The sequence below is a fragment of the Squalius cephalus genome (assembly GCF_949319135.1).
Source record: "Squalius cephalus genome assembly, chromosome: 14".
NCBI classification, from domain to species: Eukaryota; Metazoa; Chordata; class Actinopteri; order Cypriniformes; family Leuciscidae; genus Squalius; species Squalius cephalus.
The window spans coordinates 16,696,218-16,714,588 of record NC_137135.1 but is presented as its reverse complement, the minus strand read 5'-3'; the positions used below and the strand labels follow the sequence as shown (position 1 = coordinate 16,714,588).

General features: G+C 38.3%; 1 protein-coding gene across 3 annotated transcripts; it reads left to right on the top strand.

Moving 5' to 3' along the window:
- The first annotated feature begins 538 nt into the window (after window positions 1-538).
- smad5 (SMAD family member 5) lies at window positions 539-18,064 on the top strand. Of its 3 annotated transcripts, none has more exons than XM_079892895.1 (7): window positions 539-780; window positions 9,630-10,389; window positions 11,469-11,726; window positions 13,141-13,254; window positions 14,680-14,901; window positions 15,798-16,054; window positions 16,930-18,064. In XM_079892895.1, the coding sequence occupies exons 2-7, from the start codon at window positions 9,987-9,989 to the stop codon at window positions 17,071-17,073; spliced, it is 1,398 nt and encodes a 465-aa protein (XP_079749021.1). In that variant the 5' UTR covers window positions 539-780; window positions 9,630-9,986; the 3' UTR covers window positions 17,074-18,064. The 3 variants fall into 3 exon arrangements, with proteins under 3 accessions (XP_079749021.1, XP_079749023.1, XP_079749022.1); XM_079892897.1 differs by having other exon boundaries at window positions 660-780; window positions 9,724-10,389; XM_079892896.1 differs by having other exon boundaries at window positions 728-942.
- Window positions 18,065-18,371: the final 307 nt, after the last annotated feature.

Genomic DNA, 18,371 nt, shown 5'->3' with positions numbered 1-18,371 from the left:
AACTAAGCCTATAGCGCCTAATGTTGAAAATAATAAAATGACAGAAGCCCGTTTTAAAATATAAAAATAATAACATGCCTAAAAAAATAATGTGTTATAAATGCATTTCCGCCTGTTTTATAAATTGCCAACCATAAACCAGGGGTAAATGAACTATTTTATTCACTTCGTTCTGTCAGTAGGCCTATTGATGACATTATTATTTTTGATTGGATAATTCAATGATATCTGTCTGTTGGAAACATATAAACCATACTAGGAAGGCTAAGCTGTATGTGGGGGCCGACACAGCAATAAATGCACATACTAGGAAACTGAATTGCAATAGAGCTAACTGTATCACTTACAATTACTTTCGCCATCATATAGCCTAGTGCCTTCTGATCTAATTAGAACAGGCATTTTCTTCTTAGTAAATGCCTTCTGATGTTGTCCATCTTACAGCCACAATAGAGAAACCATCATACTCACATAATACTATACTCCATTTATCACAGACATCTTTCTTTTGATCATCTCAAGTGCATCTGCAGGCACTGAGCTAACAGTGTGTAGAGGAAGAAGAGTGGTCGGTTGTCAAATGGGCGGATGGATATGCACTAATGTGCTTCGCCTCCAGTCTGTTTGACGCCAGGACGGGTGAGAGAGAGAGAGAGAGAGAGAGAGAGAGAGAGAGACGAGGGAAAGAGAGGCAGGAAAGAAGGGGGAAAAAAAACTCCTTCATGTCGGTGTCTGTTAAACAGAGCAAAGGTCGACAGACGCTACACCATTTCATGAAAGGTATGCAATCTAATGATAATACATCTAGCCGATAAAGACGGTTCAGCGGTCACTTATCAACTTTATTCCAGTAGGGATGGTGGTTTTTCCGCAGGGGGTGTTGAGAAGTGATTGAAAAAGTTTCCTTGCTGGGTTTTTTCTTTTCATTTTTGTACGAATGAGGTGAGGAAAACACGTGAACGAAGTATATTTACATTTTATACAAATAATATGTAAAATATTTATAACATGTTATATGCAGCATTTTGAGGTTGTAATTGTTATTTGGGTTTAATTAAATCGCAAATGTGAATGGCTAACTGGCTATGTAGCAACTCGGCTAGCAGTAAGTTAAGTTTTTACACAATAGAGAAAAACAAACGAAACACAAATTTAACCAATAATATATCGTTGTGATTTTAGAAAGTTTTGCAAACGGATAATGTTATCAAAAAAATAAAAGTAGTTCGAATTTAAAATTAATACCCATGTTTTGAACTCAATTACACAAAGTTGCGGCTAAAATGTAGCTTAGCTTCACTCCTCTCGTTTATTAAGCCAATACATATTTACGGTTTAACATTGATCCGCACATATTTGCATACAAAGCCCCACGAGGATCAAATAAACAACAGTGTATTTAATAATAATTGTTGTGTAGTAGAAGAAAGTGACTGTTCGCATTCTTGTGAGGAGAGATGTGCGTGTCGTGGCGTGTCTTTCTGGCTGTGTCTCAAAACCTAGTGTGCTGCCCACTCAGACAGCATTATGGGGCTTTATAATCTCAAAAACTAGTGTTCTTCCTTGGCTCAAACTTTCTAAACGTGCTTGTGATGCCCCAAGATGCTGTCTAGATGGGCAACTACCTCGGTTTTGAGGGACAGGTAGCGAGAATGTCTGATATTATCCGCTTGAAAGCACATCCACAGAGCTTTGTTTATCGTTTAGCGACCAAATTGTCCATAAAGTTTACGATTTTTTTTTTTTCTTTGATCGAGCATTTGAGCTGGTGTAATGAGCTTGTATCATTCATCCACATTTGCATAATTTGGGAATATCCATGGTGTCCTTCTCAAAGTTCATCATTGAAGCAGTTGTGAGGATGAAGATTGTTGTCAAGATATAAATAGGTGTTTTTTGTTTGTTTTGGGGTTAAAATATTGTTCATGTGGTCTAAGACTTGTTTATTGCTGGAGTGTTCCTTGAACCAGATAAAGAGCTTCAAAGGGAAGGTTTTCCCTGGCCTTGATGCACAACGACAGATGCTACACTTTAAAAATATTTTTTTAAAGTATCAATGCCAATCCTTTGTAGAAACAGCATTTGAAAGTCATCAGCTTGTTTTTGACCTTGACAGAGAGGGGAGGTTTAGATACGGTCAGCTTGTAACATGTTAACAGAGATGGAGTGCATTCAAAGAGCAACATCACCATGTTCCTGGCTTTCATGCATCACATAGTAAGATTCTGATTTGTAATTGTAATATTATTATTTTTTGCATGGTGTTGCATAAATAACTATCTTTTGCGACTGTCTTAACTTACTTAAAAGGACAGTTGTTCACCCTCAAGTTGTTCCAAACCTATATGAATTTCTTTCTTCTGCTGAATACAAAAGCAGATATTTTGACTTTAGCTTTCCATACTGTGGAAGTCAATGGGGGTCCATCAACTGTCTGGTTACAAACACTCTTCAAAATATCTTCTTCTATGTTACACACAAGAAAGAAACTCATACAGAATTGGAACAACTTAAGGGTGAATAAATGATGACAGAATTGTTTTGGGTGAACTCTTAAAGGTCTTACTCAGCTCACTTTTTAAATTAAACAGTCTGGATTGGTAAACATTATAAACAATCTACATATACGTAAAAATACATAGCCAGTGAATGAAAATAAACCTCACAGACAGTCTCATTCACTAATAATTGCGTGGATTATTTGTATTTATGCTGACTAATTCACAACACGTGCATACGCAGAGTACGCACATGGATTTGTTCTTGCGTTAATGAATTTGGAGTATTCTAAATGAGCGACCGCTTGCCCGTGGTTAGAAATTTTAATATAGCATGCCAAAACCGTGTCCATATAAGGGCTTCCCTTTCGTCTCTCTCAGTAAACATGATGCTTTCTAGGTTCACACACAATAACCTATTACAAATATAGACCTCTGATTAACCAGCTGTATATCTGCATCTTTTTGCACAGCAATAGCAATATCGACGATATTAGTTAGTATTTCGGCATGTCAGCGGGAAACTTCCGGACGCATTATCCTCTCATTTTACCGTACTCCTGCATGAGATGAGAACACCTTTTTATAATTTCTTGGGTCAAGAATGAATCAGAGATGGGCCCTAGCTATATTTTTCCTCCTTCCTATAGCTACCACAAATAGCTCGCTCTGTCTGGATGCGCAGTAAGGAAGCTTTCCTGTCATATAGCATATCTCATATGCACACTTCAATAAGCCCAAAGAAAGCAGGTTATGTGTACATGCCGGGAGAAATCGGGGTATGGGGCAAAAATCGAGCTGTGTCAGTCGGTTTATGCTTAAACCGTTTATTAATATAATAAGCATTCTTATTTTTGACCTTGACAGAGGGGAGGATTAAGCATAATCGAGTTAAGAGCGTGCATGTAAACGCGCTTACTTATTCCATGGAAGTCAAAGTGAAAGCAAAAACTGACTGAGCTTTTGGCATCTGTCGCTGCATAAAAGGTGCAGACGAGACGACGAGATGAGTCTACCTCAAAATAAGCTGATAACGGTAGCCTATCAACTATCTTAATGTACTGGCTTAATAATTTTCTTGTTGACCAATACATTAATGAAGAATCAGTATTTCTTGTTAAACAAGTTGTTGTATTTTAAGTCGGGTTTTGAAGCTACGTTTGATTTTCACAGATAACTGATTTATGCTGTGTTCAGACCTAAAGACTATTATTAGGCCTATACAATTTTAGTGATATTATTATTAAAATAATTTGTAATTGTATTGTTCCTAGTGTCATGTACAAATGCTTTGTTAATGAGCCGTGGAAACAACAAAATGCTGATGAACAACGATGCCATTTTCATCTTAAGCAACAGTTTTGTAGTCTGTTTTAAATCACATTTTCTTTGAGGAGTATTCAATCCTCATGCGTGCGTGTCACATGTGTGGTTATGTGGTGATGTCATTATGAAATTAGGAAAGGCACCTATACAGTAATATAGGCCTACATATATAGCCTATACATAATGAAATATATTTAAGATGTAACATGTATGTTTAAAATTTCATCTAAACCCGTTTGGAAGACCACCCAGATATCTTTGTGCACGTGTGGTTTCAGTTGTTCCTACATTTTCGTAAATTTTGAATACAATTTAGAACGAATGTTATTAATGAATCATGATTTGTTCGTAAAAATGTTCGTACGCACAAATCATTACTTGCGCACGGTTAGTGAAAGAGACCCATTGAGTATGCCACATGATCAAGTATGATATTTGTTTAAAAAATCTGGTCGTATTTTGCTTCTACAGTTTTAGTCTGTTCTTGGCGCCTAGTTTTTGCAATAGCAGAATTTGTTTCCATTGAGTCTCTGAATATCTGCCAACGTGTAACATCTGTCACATAGATGTTCATGTGAGTGCTCACATCTGTTGTCGATCTTGAGCTGTTACCTGATCATGAATAATATCAGTTGAATTGAATGTAATGCATTGAAGATGTATATCATTAGAAATGTGTTTTTCTCTGTATTATTGATAGTATTTGAGCCAGTGAGAGCAATAGGGTGGTTATTGTTTATGTGCAGCATAAAGAGGGTCTATCTATTAGTGTCGACGATGTAGCCTAATACTCCAGGGATGGAGAGACTGGATGGTGTCAAGCAATTAAACAGCCCCCCTCGTAACGACTGCATCTTTGTCTTGGATGGGTGTGACCCTATTTACAAAAAGAGAAATGGTCTTGTTCTGGGTTTGTAAGAAAGCCTTATTTAGTCGAACTGATAAAATTGTAAGGCTGTGCTTTTGTCTTGCCTCTGTCGTGCTCTTAAATGTCACTGAAATGTTAGATGGCTCTTTCAATCTGGCTATTATACCTAATTGTATACGTAATTTGATTTTAAGGATAATGCATGGGTTGAAGCCCACTAGAGGCATTGCGACTGCACGACAGTCCTTGTAATAAATCAATTGATCCAGTAGAGAATAAAAGCGCCTCTTCCTTGGTCTGGAGCTCTACATTAGTGTCAAAATGTGACTCCATTATGATTTAGAAGGCTGATTTCATGTGTAATTTTGCAAATGGCACTGCCCTTGAATGTATATCATAATTATGAAGCAGCATTAAGATGCACATCTTCTGATAATCACGTTGCGGTTGTGGTCAGAATCTTAACATTATTTTCATTATTTGGGATGAAGCAGATGACTGTCAATTTTCATTTTAATGACATTATTAGACTCACGCCAAACATTTCTTCTTCGCTTTTTAAAGCAAAATTGCTTCCTTGCCATGAAATAAGAGCACAGAAAGAGTAAAAGCTTTAAGTGGGAGGCTTTAGTGACGGCTAGAAAAATCAATACGGGTAATGCTTTCTGTGCTTCTTATTTTGCAAGTGGAGCAGTTGAGTGTGAAGGCAGGATGGAGATAGGGAACAGGGAAGTGTGTGTTTGTGTATTGAGCCTCTGTATTGCTGATCTGAGTCCTGTACTTCCTATTGTTAAAGCTTTGTTATCATCAGTCCCTCAGCAATAAAGGCAGAGTGTGCTGGTTACAAGCTGATTGCTTGTTTCTGCTGATAAGCAAGACGTTCTGGTGTGCACCGTCCCATTGAACATAATCTCAGGAAGATTTCAGGAATTCAATCTCTAGATTTTTTTTACCATTATCGATGTTTGCCATTGATCAGACTGGGAACAGTTTCAAATAATGAGTTTTAATATGTTACGCTGTTAACACAATTTGCCAGCATATGTGGCGTAACATTCATTACCCCCAAAAAATCTTGACATTCTGTTTTTTTTAAACATAGTACATGGGCAGCTTAGTGGCCAAATGTTGACATGTTGCTGTTTTGAAGGTATAGCGTCAAATTATACATGCTTCCGTCAGTCTAGTATGAAAATAGCGTTTCTGTATGCTTGTCGGCTCCCATCACAGTAGCTATGAAATATTATGTGCAAGTATCCAAGAAGAGGAATGTTTTGCTCATGTCATGTGACTTGCTTAATACATTTCCAGGAAACATTTGACACATACCCATTCTTGTACGCAAGCAGTGGTCTTACTGCAAATGCAAAACATTTGAGCAAATTTTAAAGAAGAATTAATACATACTTTTGAATGTTTATTTTTAAAACTTTAAACCCTTGAAATGCATATCCCCATCTTCTGTTCGTTTTATCCAGAGATGAACTTCGGGATTCATTTTTTAAAAATAATTTAGCACATTCAAAAGATGACAAAAGATTGCCATTTCAAATAAATGCTGTTCTTTTGAATGTTCTATTCAAAGAATCCTGAAAAATGTTTCACAGTTTCCAAAAAAATGTCAAGCAACACAACTGTTTTCTGCATTCATAATAATAATAAATGTTTCTTAAGCTCCAAATCAGCATATTAGACTGATTTCTGAAGGATCATGTGATACTGAAGACTGGAGTAATGATGCTGATCACAGGAATAAAGCGTCGGTGCACAGCCATTTTCAGATCTCTCCAGAGATGTTCAATCGGGTTCAAGTCTGGGCTCTGGCTGGGCCACTCAAGGACATTCACAGAGTTATCCCGTAGCCACTCCTTTGTTATCTTGGCTGTGTGTTTACGGTTATTGTCCGGTTGGAAGTCCAGAGCTCTCTGGAGCAGGTTTTCATCAAGGATGTCTCTGTACATCTTTCCCTCGATCCTGACTAGTCTCAATCTTTGTTTCATCAGACCAGAGAATTTAGTTTCTCATGGTCTGAGAGTCCTTCTGGTGCCTTTTGGCAAACTCCAGGTGGGCTGTCATGTGCCTTTTACTGAGGAGTAGCTTCCGTCTGGCCACGTTACGGATGATGGAGGCCACTGTGCTCATTGGGACCTTCAATCCTGCAGAAATTGTTCTGTACCCTTTCCCAGATCTGTACCTCGATATAATCCTGTCTCAGAGGTCTAGAGACAATTCCATGGCTTGGTTTGTGCTCTGACGTGCACTGTAAACTGCGGGACCTTATATAGACAGGTGTGTGCCTTTCCAAATCATGTCATATCAACTGGATTTACCACAGGTGGACTCCAATCAAGTTTTAGAAACATCTCAAGGATGATCGAGGAAACAGGATGCACCCGAGCTCAATTTTGAGTGTCATGGCAAAGGCTGATGTGAATTTTTTTTTTTTTTTTTTAATAAATTTGCAAACATTTCAATCAAACTTCTTTCATGTTGTCATTATGTTTCACAGGAGACGAGTCGCGAGTGTCTAGTTAATTTTCACAGAGAACGTTTTTTTTTTTTTTTCATTCCACAGTTTTTCCATTGTTTTTCTTTGTAAACGGACATGTTTGACCAACGACTTTTGCAGTATCTCGTGCATAACGGCATCATCATAATCATGCGGTGCTCAAGTTAAAAGAAGTTAAAAAAAATTAAACACACCTCTACAAAAATAGTTTTATCAGCAGATATGGGCTCAAATGAACATCTGACTACTAAGTAGGGTTTGTGTTTTTCAGCAATAGTGTGCACCCTTACTTCACTGAGAAAAGAAGGTCAGGGAAAAAACTTCATATAATATAAGTCGCTTCTGTGCATTTGCAGGCGTTCTTTCCTACTTGTTAATTGTTATCTTTTTGTTAGAAAATTTTAATTTATTATTTTTATTTTTTAAAGTTTTTTTTATTTATTTGTATATTTATTTTTTGACAGTATTTTCAGTACATAAATATTCTTAAGAATTAAAAGAATTATTGACAATAATATCGTTTATTGCAGTTATTTCTGGGACAATATATCACCCACCTAAATTACCTACCGGCCTACCTAAACCATTGACTCGTAACCTGCATGCATGTAAATAATTAAAGCACTGCGCTTTACTCTGAAACCTGCAACTTATATATTTATTTAACTGAATTGCAGTCTTTGAGATGGATTCTCGTCCGTGGAATGCGACACTTCAAATTGAATTGAAATAAACGTGGAATCCTGACAGCCCTAATCGAACACCTTTTACATGTTATCTTATGAACTGCAAAATTTTATTTGTACTCCTCGTGGAAGACAATGACATGTCAATTAAAGCTTGTGCTATTAATGTCAGAGCTTGTTTGAGTGCTCCTGCTTCCGTTGTATATACGTGCCTGTACGCAAACAGGGCTTGAACAATATAGGGGCAGCTCTGTTGTACTAACACTGATGGCGAAATGTGAAGAGATTTCCTACTATACTTACTTTTTGTAGATGTTCGGCTGTTGCTCGCCCATCTTAACTGTACCATTCACTAATAATGATTACTGATCCATCAGACTCATTTTACATAAAGCATGGTGTGGTTTTGACAGGACAAACACCATAGTGGTCTGGGAGCGGGGAGTGCTTTGAATAGTAACATTCTGTCCCGAAGAGCCAATGTTGGGCTGATGTTTGGCAGCTGAAGAGGTCAAGGGGAAGGGATGTGGCTACAGGAAGTGCCTCTCAGAGGTCTTATATCCTCTCTGTCCTGGTTACATTTGCAACATTTTCAACAGCTGTGCTGTGCTCCCCCTCACTCTCGCCCTGGGAGCTCCCTGGGTGGGGCAGCGGGAGGCTGTTGCTTACAGATCCAACACAATGAGTCTGTTGTAGTTCACCATAACACATGGAAGATGGGTACATCCTAACAGTTATCTGCAAGACCCCAGATGTGCGCGTACGTGTGTTGTTTTTATAAATTAATCGCTGGTTGCTTTTTTGTGCTTATCCTTTGGGCACTGTTTTTATTTATTGTTTATTTTTTTAAGATGGCTGTAATTATCATTGTGGGCACTAATATAGTGGTTTTAAATGTTTGGTCAAATACTCGTAAGCAGTCTAATTGTATCTTTGTAGAGCTGAAAAGCTGGAGGGTAATTTTTCATCATCCATAAAAGGCTATGTACTTTTTTTTTTTTCTGTCCACATCAATTTTAAGTTAGACTTTATGTGAATGCATAAGGGATAGTCTGTATCTTAGATCAGGGGTTCTCAACAACCTTTGTGACTCCAAGACCTTCCATTGTCCACTACAATATTTGAAGGCTCATATAGGCTATTTGGTGTTTTTGTTGTAATGTGCAGTAGCTAGGAGTGTCCATAAATTAAAATAAGTAACTAAAGTAGTTCTAATTAAAATGTAAATAATTAAATGTCAGCTTTACAAATAGCTGAATGTTCTTCAGGGATCCCAGTCTGAATTTACATGACTTTCCAGTCGTTTGTGGTTTACTGGAGAATTTTCATAATTTTTTTAGGTCTAGAAACTACACTTTTTAAAATGAGGCATACCTCCTATATCCTGGTTTTCTAAGATACAAACATGTTTTGATGATCAGGTGCATTTAAAATAAGAAATATCTTGATTTTCAGTTGTTTTAGCTTATTTTAAAGCTTTTGTCTTATTGTAAATAAATTAAGTTTGCTGTAGTCACCATTTCACCATTTTTAGTCTCCTTTTCCCCCTTAATTTTAAAGTAGATAATGTAAGGTTATGAAAGAAAGCTACGTGTAAAATTCTAAGATAATTAGCATATTTTTTGTTGTTTAAACTAGTCTTGAAGATCCAATCAAGTCTATCCTGTCAGATATTTGTTGTCATTATAAATTGCCTACACATTTAATTTCCAAACTAATGTCAGTTTCTCTTTTTGTTGCAGGTGCCCCTTCTTGAAGTTTCAACCTCTGGCCACAATCAATATCTGGCATGGATTAGTCTCTAATATCTAATAGCTGTCTCATCTGTGTTTTCAGCCTTCATTTCTCAATTGCCCTTTACACTAATTTTCGGAGTGGTTGTGACCCAGTTCCACCCCCTGCTTCACTGCAGGCCTTCCTGAGCACCAGCAGCTGCGTCCTGCCTCAACTTCCTGTCCTTGGTCCTGCAAGGCTAAGCTTGTCCTCTCCCCGCCCCCCCCCACACACACAAACACACACAAACACACACATAATCATCTTCCTGGCACACTGCTGGTCGAGAGAGCTTCAGATCCCACTTCCTGGTGCAGATCGGCACTATGACCTCCATGTCCAGTCTGTTCTCCTTCACCAGCCCGGCGGTGAAGCGGTTGCTGGGATGGAAGCAGGGTGACGAGGAGGAAAAATGGGCGGAAAAGGCTGTGGATGCCTTGGTGAAGAAACTGAAGAAGAAAAAGGGTGCCATGGAGGACTTGGAAAAGGCCCTCAGCAGTCCTGGGCAGCCCAGCAAATGTGTGACCATCCCCCGGTCACTGGACGGGCGGCTACAGGTGTCCCACAGGAAAGGCCTCCCTCACGTCATCTACTGCCGCGTGTGGCGCTGGCCTGACCTGCAGTCCCATCACGAGCTCAAACCCCTCGAGGTGTGCGAATATCCGTTCGGTTCCAAACAGAAAGAAGTGTGTATCAACCCATATCACTACAAAAGAGTTGAAAGTCCAGGTAAGTCATGACTGGTGTGTTCATATTAGTCCTTCTACGCGAATGTTTTGTCATATTAAGAATATTATTGACATTTTATGGAAGTGATACAAGTACACTACAGTTCAAAAGTCTCTTATGCTCACCAAGGCTGAATTTATTTTTGGTTAAAATAAAAAAGTAATATTGTGAAAAATATTATTTCTTTCTATTGTAGTATATTTTAAAATAAATGTAATCTAATCCTGTGATTCCAAAGCTGAACTTTCAGTATCATTACTCCAGCATTTAGTGTCACATGATCCTTCAGAAATTTTTCTAACATGCTGATTTGATGCTCAAGATGCATGTATTATCAATGCTGAGAACAGTACTGCTTAGTTTTGTGGAAACAATCTGCATTTGAGTATTCTTTCTTTGATGAATTCCAAAGAACAGCATTTTTTCCTTTACTGTCCTTAACTTTTTTTGTCACCTGTCTCAAAAAACTTAAACTTGCTGACCCCAAACTTTTGAATATTAGTGTATTTTCAACCAATCGCTATTTAGTCTCAGCTATTTAATATTTTTTGATGAACAGTGTTAAAACTCATTTGACCAATCACACACCATTAAATCCTTATCAACTGATTTTATCTATCTGTCAACTCAGTGTTTTTTTCTGAGAAGCTACCGTTGACATCAAGCAAACAAAAATCAGACAAAATAACAAAGATTGCTCAACATATGTACCCTGTGAGGATATGTGGCCTGTCATTTCCTCTGCATATCCAGTGGTATAGACCGTGTTGACTATCAGATATCTTTAGCCTCCAGAGGCCCTCTGATCTCTGTAACCTCTCTTGCCCTCTGCTTAGATTGAGATGTACACTGTATTGAGCTTTTCAAGGGCAGATATCACATGTCACTCAGGAGAGAAAACACATTTCTGTTGAAGCTGGAAAACTGATCTGTTGTGCCTTAGCTATTACCTTGGAGCCCGAGCCAGCCAATTGACACACAGATGTCAAAGATGCTGGATTATTATTATTTTTTGCCATAAATATTAGAATGTCAGAATGATCTGTTAGGATGTTTAAAATGTTATCATCTTTTCTCAGTGCTTCCTCCAGTTTTGGTGCCACGACACAGCGAGTTCAACCCTCAGCACAGTCTTCTAGTGCAGTTCCGCAACCTGAGTCACAACGAGCCTCACATGCCTCTAAACGCCACCTTTCCAGAGTCTTTCCAGCAACACAGCGGAGGGAGCTCCTTCCCCATCTCTCCAAACTCGCCCTACCCTCCGTCTCCCGCCAGCAGTGGCACCTACCCCAACTCTCCTGCAAGCTCTGGGCCATCCAGCCCCTTCCAGCTCCCAGGTACACACAACACCAGTCAACATATTGATAGACCGTTTGGGATATTTTTGCCAGTGGCAAACTGATATTTGTATTTTCTTTGCTGCTGCAATCGCAAATGGATGCGTGATGCTGAATGATTAACCCATGATATGACGGTGAGTTGTGCAGTGTCGATTGCTGTCAGTAAACAATGGAAATGCCAGCTAAGCAGCACACTAAAGCCCAGGGACTTCAGTCCTGCTGGTGGGTGCCCATCACTTGGCACTGGCCCGCACTTCCTCTATTCTGCATCAGAGTGATTTGCTGATGCCTGCATCCGTTGGCTGGGTGCACTCAGGCAGAAGGGCAACAATGTTTTATAGCACTGTGGGTTAGAACTAAAGCTGGATTTATTCATAGAAATTGCTTGATTCATTGCAGCATCTGATCTGCTTCAGTGATTAAACAATGAAAGTACTTGAAGCTTTGACGTATATGGCATGTACATTGTGAATATAACTGTTATACAATATAAGGTCCTTTTTGTGTCAACAGCAGTCTTTAGTGGGATAATCACCAGTGCGGTTCCAACAGCGTCAACATTTAAACATTACTGTGCAAAAATAATGTATTTTTCACAATATTAGCCTTGATGAGCATAATTGCAAAAAATTGTAATTACTGACCCAACTTTTAAACAGTAGTGTAATTCGGTGGTAATGATTTATTCAGATTGATCAGTTTTTCCACAGCAAAAATTCAAAGGAAAAACAGCATAACATTGTTTTACTTGTTCATGTAAAAAACAACAATCTGATATAGCTGATCCACCAGACGAGCAATGTGACAGCGCTCTTCTCCTTTGGCTTCATTGAATTTGTCTGGAAAGTAGTAACATTAACTTATCAAACCCTTTTTAAAATTCTTCTTGCATTAGATAACGTCTTCCAAGGATTTATTTAGAGCCAGAGGTGTTTTTTTTTTTTTTTTACTGCTTTCTTTTATTAGCTATAATCAGTTTCTGGAAGAGATTGTATTTGAATGCAATTTGCTGTTCTGTGGGACATTCAGTGGTTGCATTCATAGATGGTAAAGTAAAACAAACACACAAAGCAACATGTATGTCCAAATAATAAACAACCCTGCAATCATGTATTCACACTTGCTCGGATTATACCATCAACAAAAAGCTTCTCTTTAAGTGGCTGTTTGTTTCTCTGATTGTTTCCACATCTTGAATGTATGTATGGTGGGTGTTTGATGTAAGGGATTTGTGAAATCTGAGACTAAAAGGTTTCCATAAGATGTGAAGCAGCTTCCTGTAAAGAATAATCACAATTGAGGCTCCAGGGGATTGCAGTGGAAGCCCATTTGTTTGCAGCAGGCTTCATCGTCTGACCACTCTCTCTCTCTCTCTCTCTCTCTCTCTCTCTCTCTGGTGTCTTTTTACCAGCTGATACCCCTCCTCCTGCCTACATGCCTCCAGATGAGCAGATGGGACAGGACGGGTCTCAGTCCATGGAGACTGGCAGCGGCAGCATGGTTCCTCAGAACATGCCCAGAGGGGGTAAGAAACTATTGACATCCTAATCAAAAGTGGTCTAGGTGTGATATCAAACAACATATAAAGAACTCCCACGAATCTGAGTATCATCATGTAGCTTGTTCATTTCAGTAGTATTTGTCATAGCTTGTTTTGTAGAGGAAATATTGCCCTATATTTCCAAAGGTCTTGCAGAAGCAGACTTTTGAATAAAGGCACACAATTTGAGATGGCCCAGTCTGTTGTGATTGGTCTACCACTTACAGTGCGTGTCGGAAACGAAACACCCATCGTCATATCTGAATTTCAGCTCCGGGGGCTTCCTCAACACTTGTATATGCTGTGATAAGAACCGTAACAATGGCATTGGTTTTTCGGTATCAATTCGAGCCTGAGTCCTCATCCATGCAAAATGGATTTGCTTTCACAGCGCAGAAAACGGCGTCTTCTCGACATGTTGACAACATGAACTCTTCCGGGACGCAGCTACAGCTACAGTGTTTGAGGGTCAAAGTAGATGCTGGTCAGGGGAAGCCAATAAGGACTATAGGCTGGCATAATGCAAATATGTTTCAAACCTACGTATGATCGGTTCACACATAAGACTGGAATTACGCAGAATCGGTTCTTTCTTTTGGGAGACAATAACTCTATCTGCACTTTGATCTTTTAAACTCTGCAGGCCTTTTACATTCACAGACCGTTATATTACACACTACATAAAAGATGATATCCGAAAAAGCATAATAGGGGCACTTTAAACGATGGCTTGTCAAAACTTGTTGTTTGCGTAACGCATTTATTCAAACATGCATCAGGACATCACTAGCAGGTTGAAAGAAATATAGTGATTACGTTCTCTCGTTTATGCGTAGGTTTGGAAGATGGATTCATGATGAACTCGCTGATTATATACATTTTGTAACTTCTGAACAAAAAAAAGTTACATTGTCTAACTTAAAGAATCTGTATTGGTTCATTAAAAGGAGAATTGATTAAAACCCAGCCCTAGAAATGACTAGTAAAATGACCAACAACAGTTGACTCTTTGTACATAACATCTGGGGGCGTTTAGCAAATCAAATGACTACTTTTTTCTCAGAAGCACTCATTGTAGCAACCTGGTATTTTGAAAACACAACTTCGTTTTGTGGCAGACCAAAATAAAACCTGTGCATGGCAATTGTGTAAAGCCAGACAGTCCGATTGTAGGTCACAGAATTGAGAAAGCTCATGCATGTTACACAAAAATGGCAACTTCTGGAGTTAAAAACATTCCCATCATGACTTGTGCAACCTGAATTTGCTTGTTGTAACCGTCAAATCCCTTTGGCACGGTATCCCCCTCTAATCTCTTCAGTTAGTTTATCTAGCTGATGTGAAGTATCTGAGCGAGTTGAAACAATAGATGGCTTAAGCTCAAGGTCTTGTTTTATTTTCCTCTTTCAGATGTGCAGCCAGTGGAGTATGAAGAGCCCAGTCATTGGTGCTCTATTGTGTACTATGAGCTGAATAATCGTGTGGGAGAGGCTTACCACGCTTCCTCCACCAGCGTGCTGGTTGATGGATTCACCGACCCATCCAACAACAAGAACCGCTTCTGCCTGGGCCTGCTCTCCAACGTCAATCGCAACTCCACCATTGAAAACACCCGCCGCCACATTGGCAAAGGTATGCGTGCAGTCATTATGCACAAAGTGCTCTCTTTCACTCAGTCCTGGAAAACCAGTAGGAGTTATGAAACCCATTGTGGGAGGTGAAAGCTGTGCTGCCGTCAACCCAAATATTTTAGATGATGAAATAAAGCTGAAATCAAAAAAAGTATTATAAGAAATATTTTATAAGTAAAATATACTAAAATTACTAACTGGACTAAACCTGAAAATCGATTAAAACTATTTAGAAATAAATAAAAAATTAATGTGAGAACTGAAAATGTTAAATTAAAAGCTAATTCAAAATATTGATAACTATAATAGTATATAAATGCAAAAATAACACAGCAGCAATGGTTTGTCAGCATGATGACGACCTTTACCCTGTCTAAGGCCCATTCACACCAAGAACATTAACTATAGAGATAACTATTAGTGTCCACATCAACACATGATAACTTTCTGTTTATTAAAGCGCATACTGCAGTTCTTTAAATGCTGAAGCGTGTGGATTCGGATGATCTGTTTTATTGTTCTGGAAAAAAACAGCTGGAAAAACACTTTGTTCCTCTGTGTTATCATTATAGCTGTTGTGTGGACTTCCCTATTCTATAGAATTAGAACTGTTATAGTTATCGTGCTGTGTGGCCCTTTAAAGGCTTTCAGATGATTCATGGTGGGTGACCTGGTTGAATAACAAAGAAGACTATTATGTGTTAATATCTCAATAACAATTCCTCATCTCCACACCTAACAAGGTAAATAAGTGTTCTCAAAGAGAATGTGTTTGATTACAATGATGAATCATTGTTGGACTGTTATGATTCGCTGTGGAATTATATCACAGGAAAACCTACAAGAATTGAGTTTTAGTATTTCAGTACTACATCTTTCCTGTGTTTGACCCCTCAGGTGTCCACCTGTATTATGTCGGAGGAGAAGTGTATGCAGAGTGTCTGAGTGACACCAGCATTTTCGTCCAGAGTCGGAACTGCAACTACCATCATGGCTTCCACCCCACAACTGTCTGCAAAATCCCCAGTGGCTGCAGCCTCAAGATCTTCAACAACCAAGAATTTGCTCAGCTGCTTGCTCAGTCCGTCAACCATGGTTTTGAGGCCGTCTACGAGCTCACCAAGATGTGCACCATCCGCATGAGCTTTGTAAAGGTACGAGTATCACCACAGATGATTAGTATTCAGATGGTCATTCGCCATTGAGAGTTCAGGGAGGAAGAACCAGGGGCATTTCCTTCAAGGAGGCAGTAGTGCCTCAGAAAATTGGATGAGAAAATGAATCCATATTACAAAAATCAAACAAAAATGGATTTGTGCGATAAATAAATCCTGCCTCTTGTTTTTTGGTCTGAATCGACAAAATGATGGCGTTAATGGGATGAATAATTAAAAATGAAGTGAACAACCGTTCTTTGTCATGTCAAAATCAAACTTGTCAAGATCATGATGATTGTGTTTCATCAGCTTGATGACATTAAACAGGCTACATATTGCATCTGCAACCCCCTTTAATCAGATTGATGACTGATGATATGAAAATAATTTGACTATTAAAAAGAACAGCTGAACATCAGTTCACAAATGAAAGTGTTTAAATTGTTAAATTGTTCAAATGAAAATCATCCCATAATTTAGTCAACCTCAAGCCATCCTAGGTGTATATGACTTTCCTCTTCAAGCCAAACACAGTTATTATGAAATTATTATTTTTTTTTTACAAAAATGCATTGCTTCGCTTCAGAAGGCCTTTATTAGCCCCCTGGAGCTGTATAGATTACTTTTATGATGGATGGATGCGCTTTTTGGGCTTCAAAGCCTAAGGTACCATTCACTCCAATTATAACCCTAACCCATATTTTTTATATAACTCTGATTGTGTTTGGCTGAAAGAAGAAATTCATATATACATAGGAAAGCTTGACGGTGAGTAAATTATGGGAACTTATTTTTTAGTGAACTACCCATTTAATGCCTTTAGTTAAATTTCTAACTTAAAAATCTAACTTGTTTTTAATATATTTGTTTAGGGCTGGGGCGCCGAGTATCACAGACAAGACGTGACGAGCACCCCTTGCTGGATAGAAGTGCATCTCCACGGCCCCCTCCAGTGGCTGGATAAAGTCCTTACACAAATGGGTTCTCCTCTGAACCCCATCTCTTCTGTCTCATAATGATGGGCCCCTCTGGGCTGGGAGGATTTTTTGTTTGTTTTTTTAGCATTTTTCTTTCTTTTTTTTTCACTTTTGAAAGAAAATGAGGTCTTAAGGGCTGAACTGTTTACACTACCTGCAGAAGGGTGACCGAATCCTGCAGCGATCAGAACGAGAAGAATGAACTGGGGCCACAAGCACATCAGGCAGATGAAAATTCTAGGCAGTGACACAAAATGGACTAACTACTGCTTTAGCAATTGCCTTCATGTTTGTTTGTCTTTTGCTTACAATTGTTTTAAAATTATGCTTGTTGACTGATTTTCTCTAACTGTAGGTAATCTAGTAGATGAATTTGACATGCTCTTATGTATCTCTACTTCACTTTACACCAGTTGAAAATGGCAATTTCCTAGTTCTATGAGAATCTTTTTAATTGCTATGTCTAATCCCTGTTATTCGCAAGGCATTTCCCCCTTTATATGTTTACTGTTAGACTGAAAGCTCATTACAAATGTTTCCTTTTTATAGCATCTGTTGCCTTAAGGCAAATCAAAGTTACTGCTTTTAAATAAAGTTCTTTTATCTGATAAATTCATGGTAATTTGACATGTTTTTTTTGTTTTTTTTTTTTAAATATGATAATTCAAAAAGTTGTTATTCTCTAAAAAGTACATATTAGATATAAAGATTGAGACATCAGCTTTTAGTGTCTAGTGGAATATGTCCTTGCATTGTTTGTCCTTGCAGTTTATAAATCAAGAATATAGAAAACACAAAATTGCATAGTTACACTTTACACGTATAGTAGATTTGTATTTCATTAGCGTTGCATGATTGTGTTTTCTAAAAGTGGAATCCGTGGGCATGGAGACTGAAGTGGACCATGATGTCTGTTATTTGGTTCCCTCTACTGGACAAGTAGTATTTTTAGTACTAGGCATTTCTTTTAAAATCACAGTTTAGACATCAATTTGAAGAGCATTGCAGACAGTCTCTCCTAAATAATAAGGTAACACTTTATTTTACTTGGTATACCTGTTGCATGCACTTACTATAGAAATAACTGTACATTATGCACAATTACAAGCAATTAAACCTAACCCTACACGTTGTTAGTGTATATTAATACTCAGTACTTGTGTAGTTACTCTGTATCAAGGAAGCCCTAAAATAACCAGTAATAACAATAATGTACATTTGCAATTACAACTAAATAGCATCTAACGACCTGGATCGTTTTATGAATGTACCTACCCGATGCGTAAATAATAAAACGGTGAGTAAAAACTGACAGCTGACTTGACAGCTCTAACAGA

Excerpts from the sequence above, each read along its gene's own strand:
- smad5 (XM_079892895.1), top strand. The coding sequence starts at position 9,987 with ATGACCTCCATGTCCAGTCTGTTCTCCTTCACCAGCCCGGCGGTGAAG. Across the intron at positions 13,255-14,679 it reads TCAGAACATGCCCAGAGGGG|ATGTGCAGCCAGTGGAGTAT; the intron begins GTAAGAAACTAT and ends TTCCTCTTTCAG. Across the intron at positions 16,055-16,929 it reads TCCGCATGAGCTTTGTAAAG|GGCTGGGGCGCCGAGTATCA; the intron begins GTACGAGTATCA and ends ATATTTGTTTAG.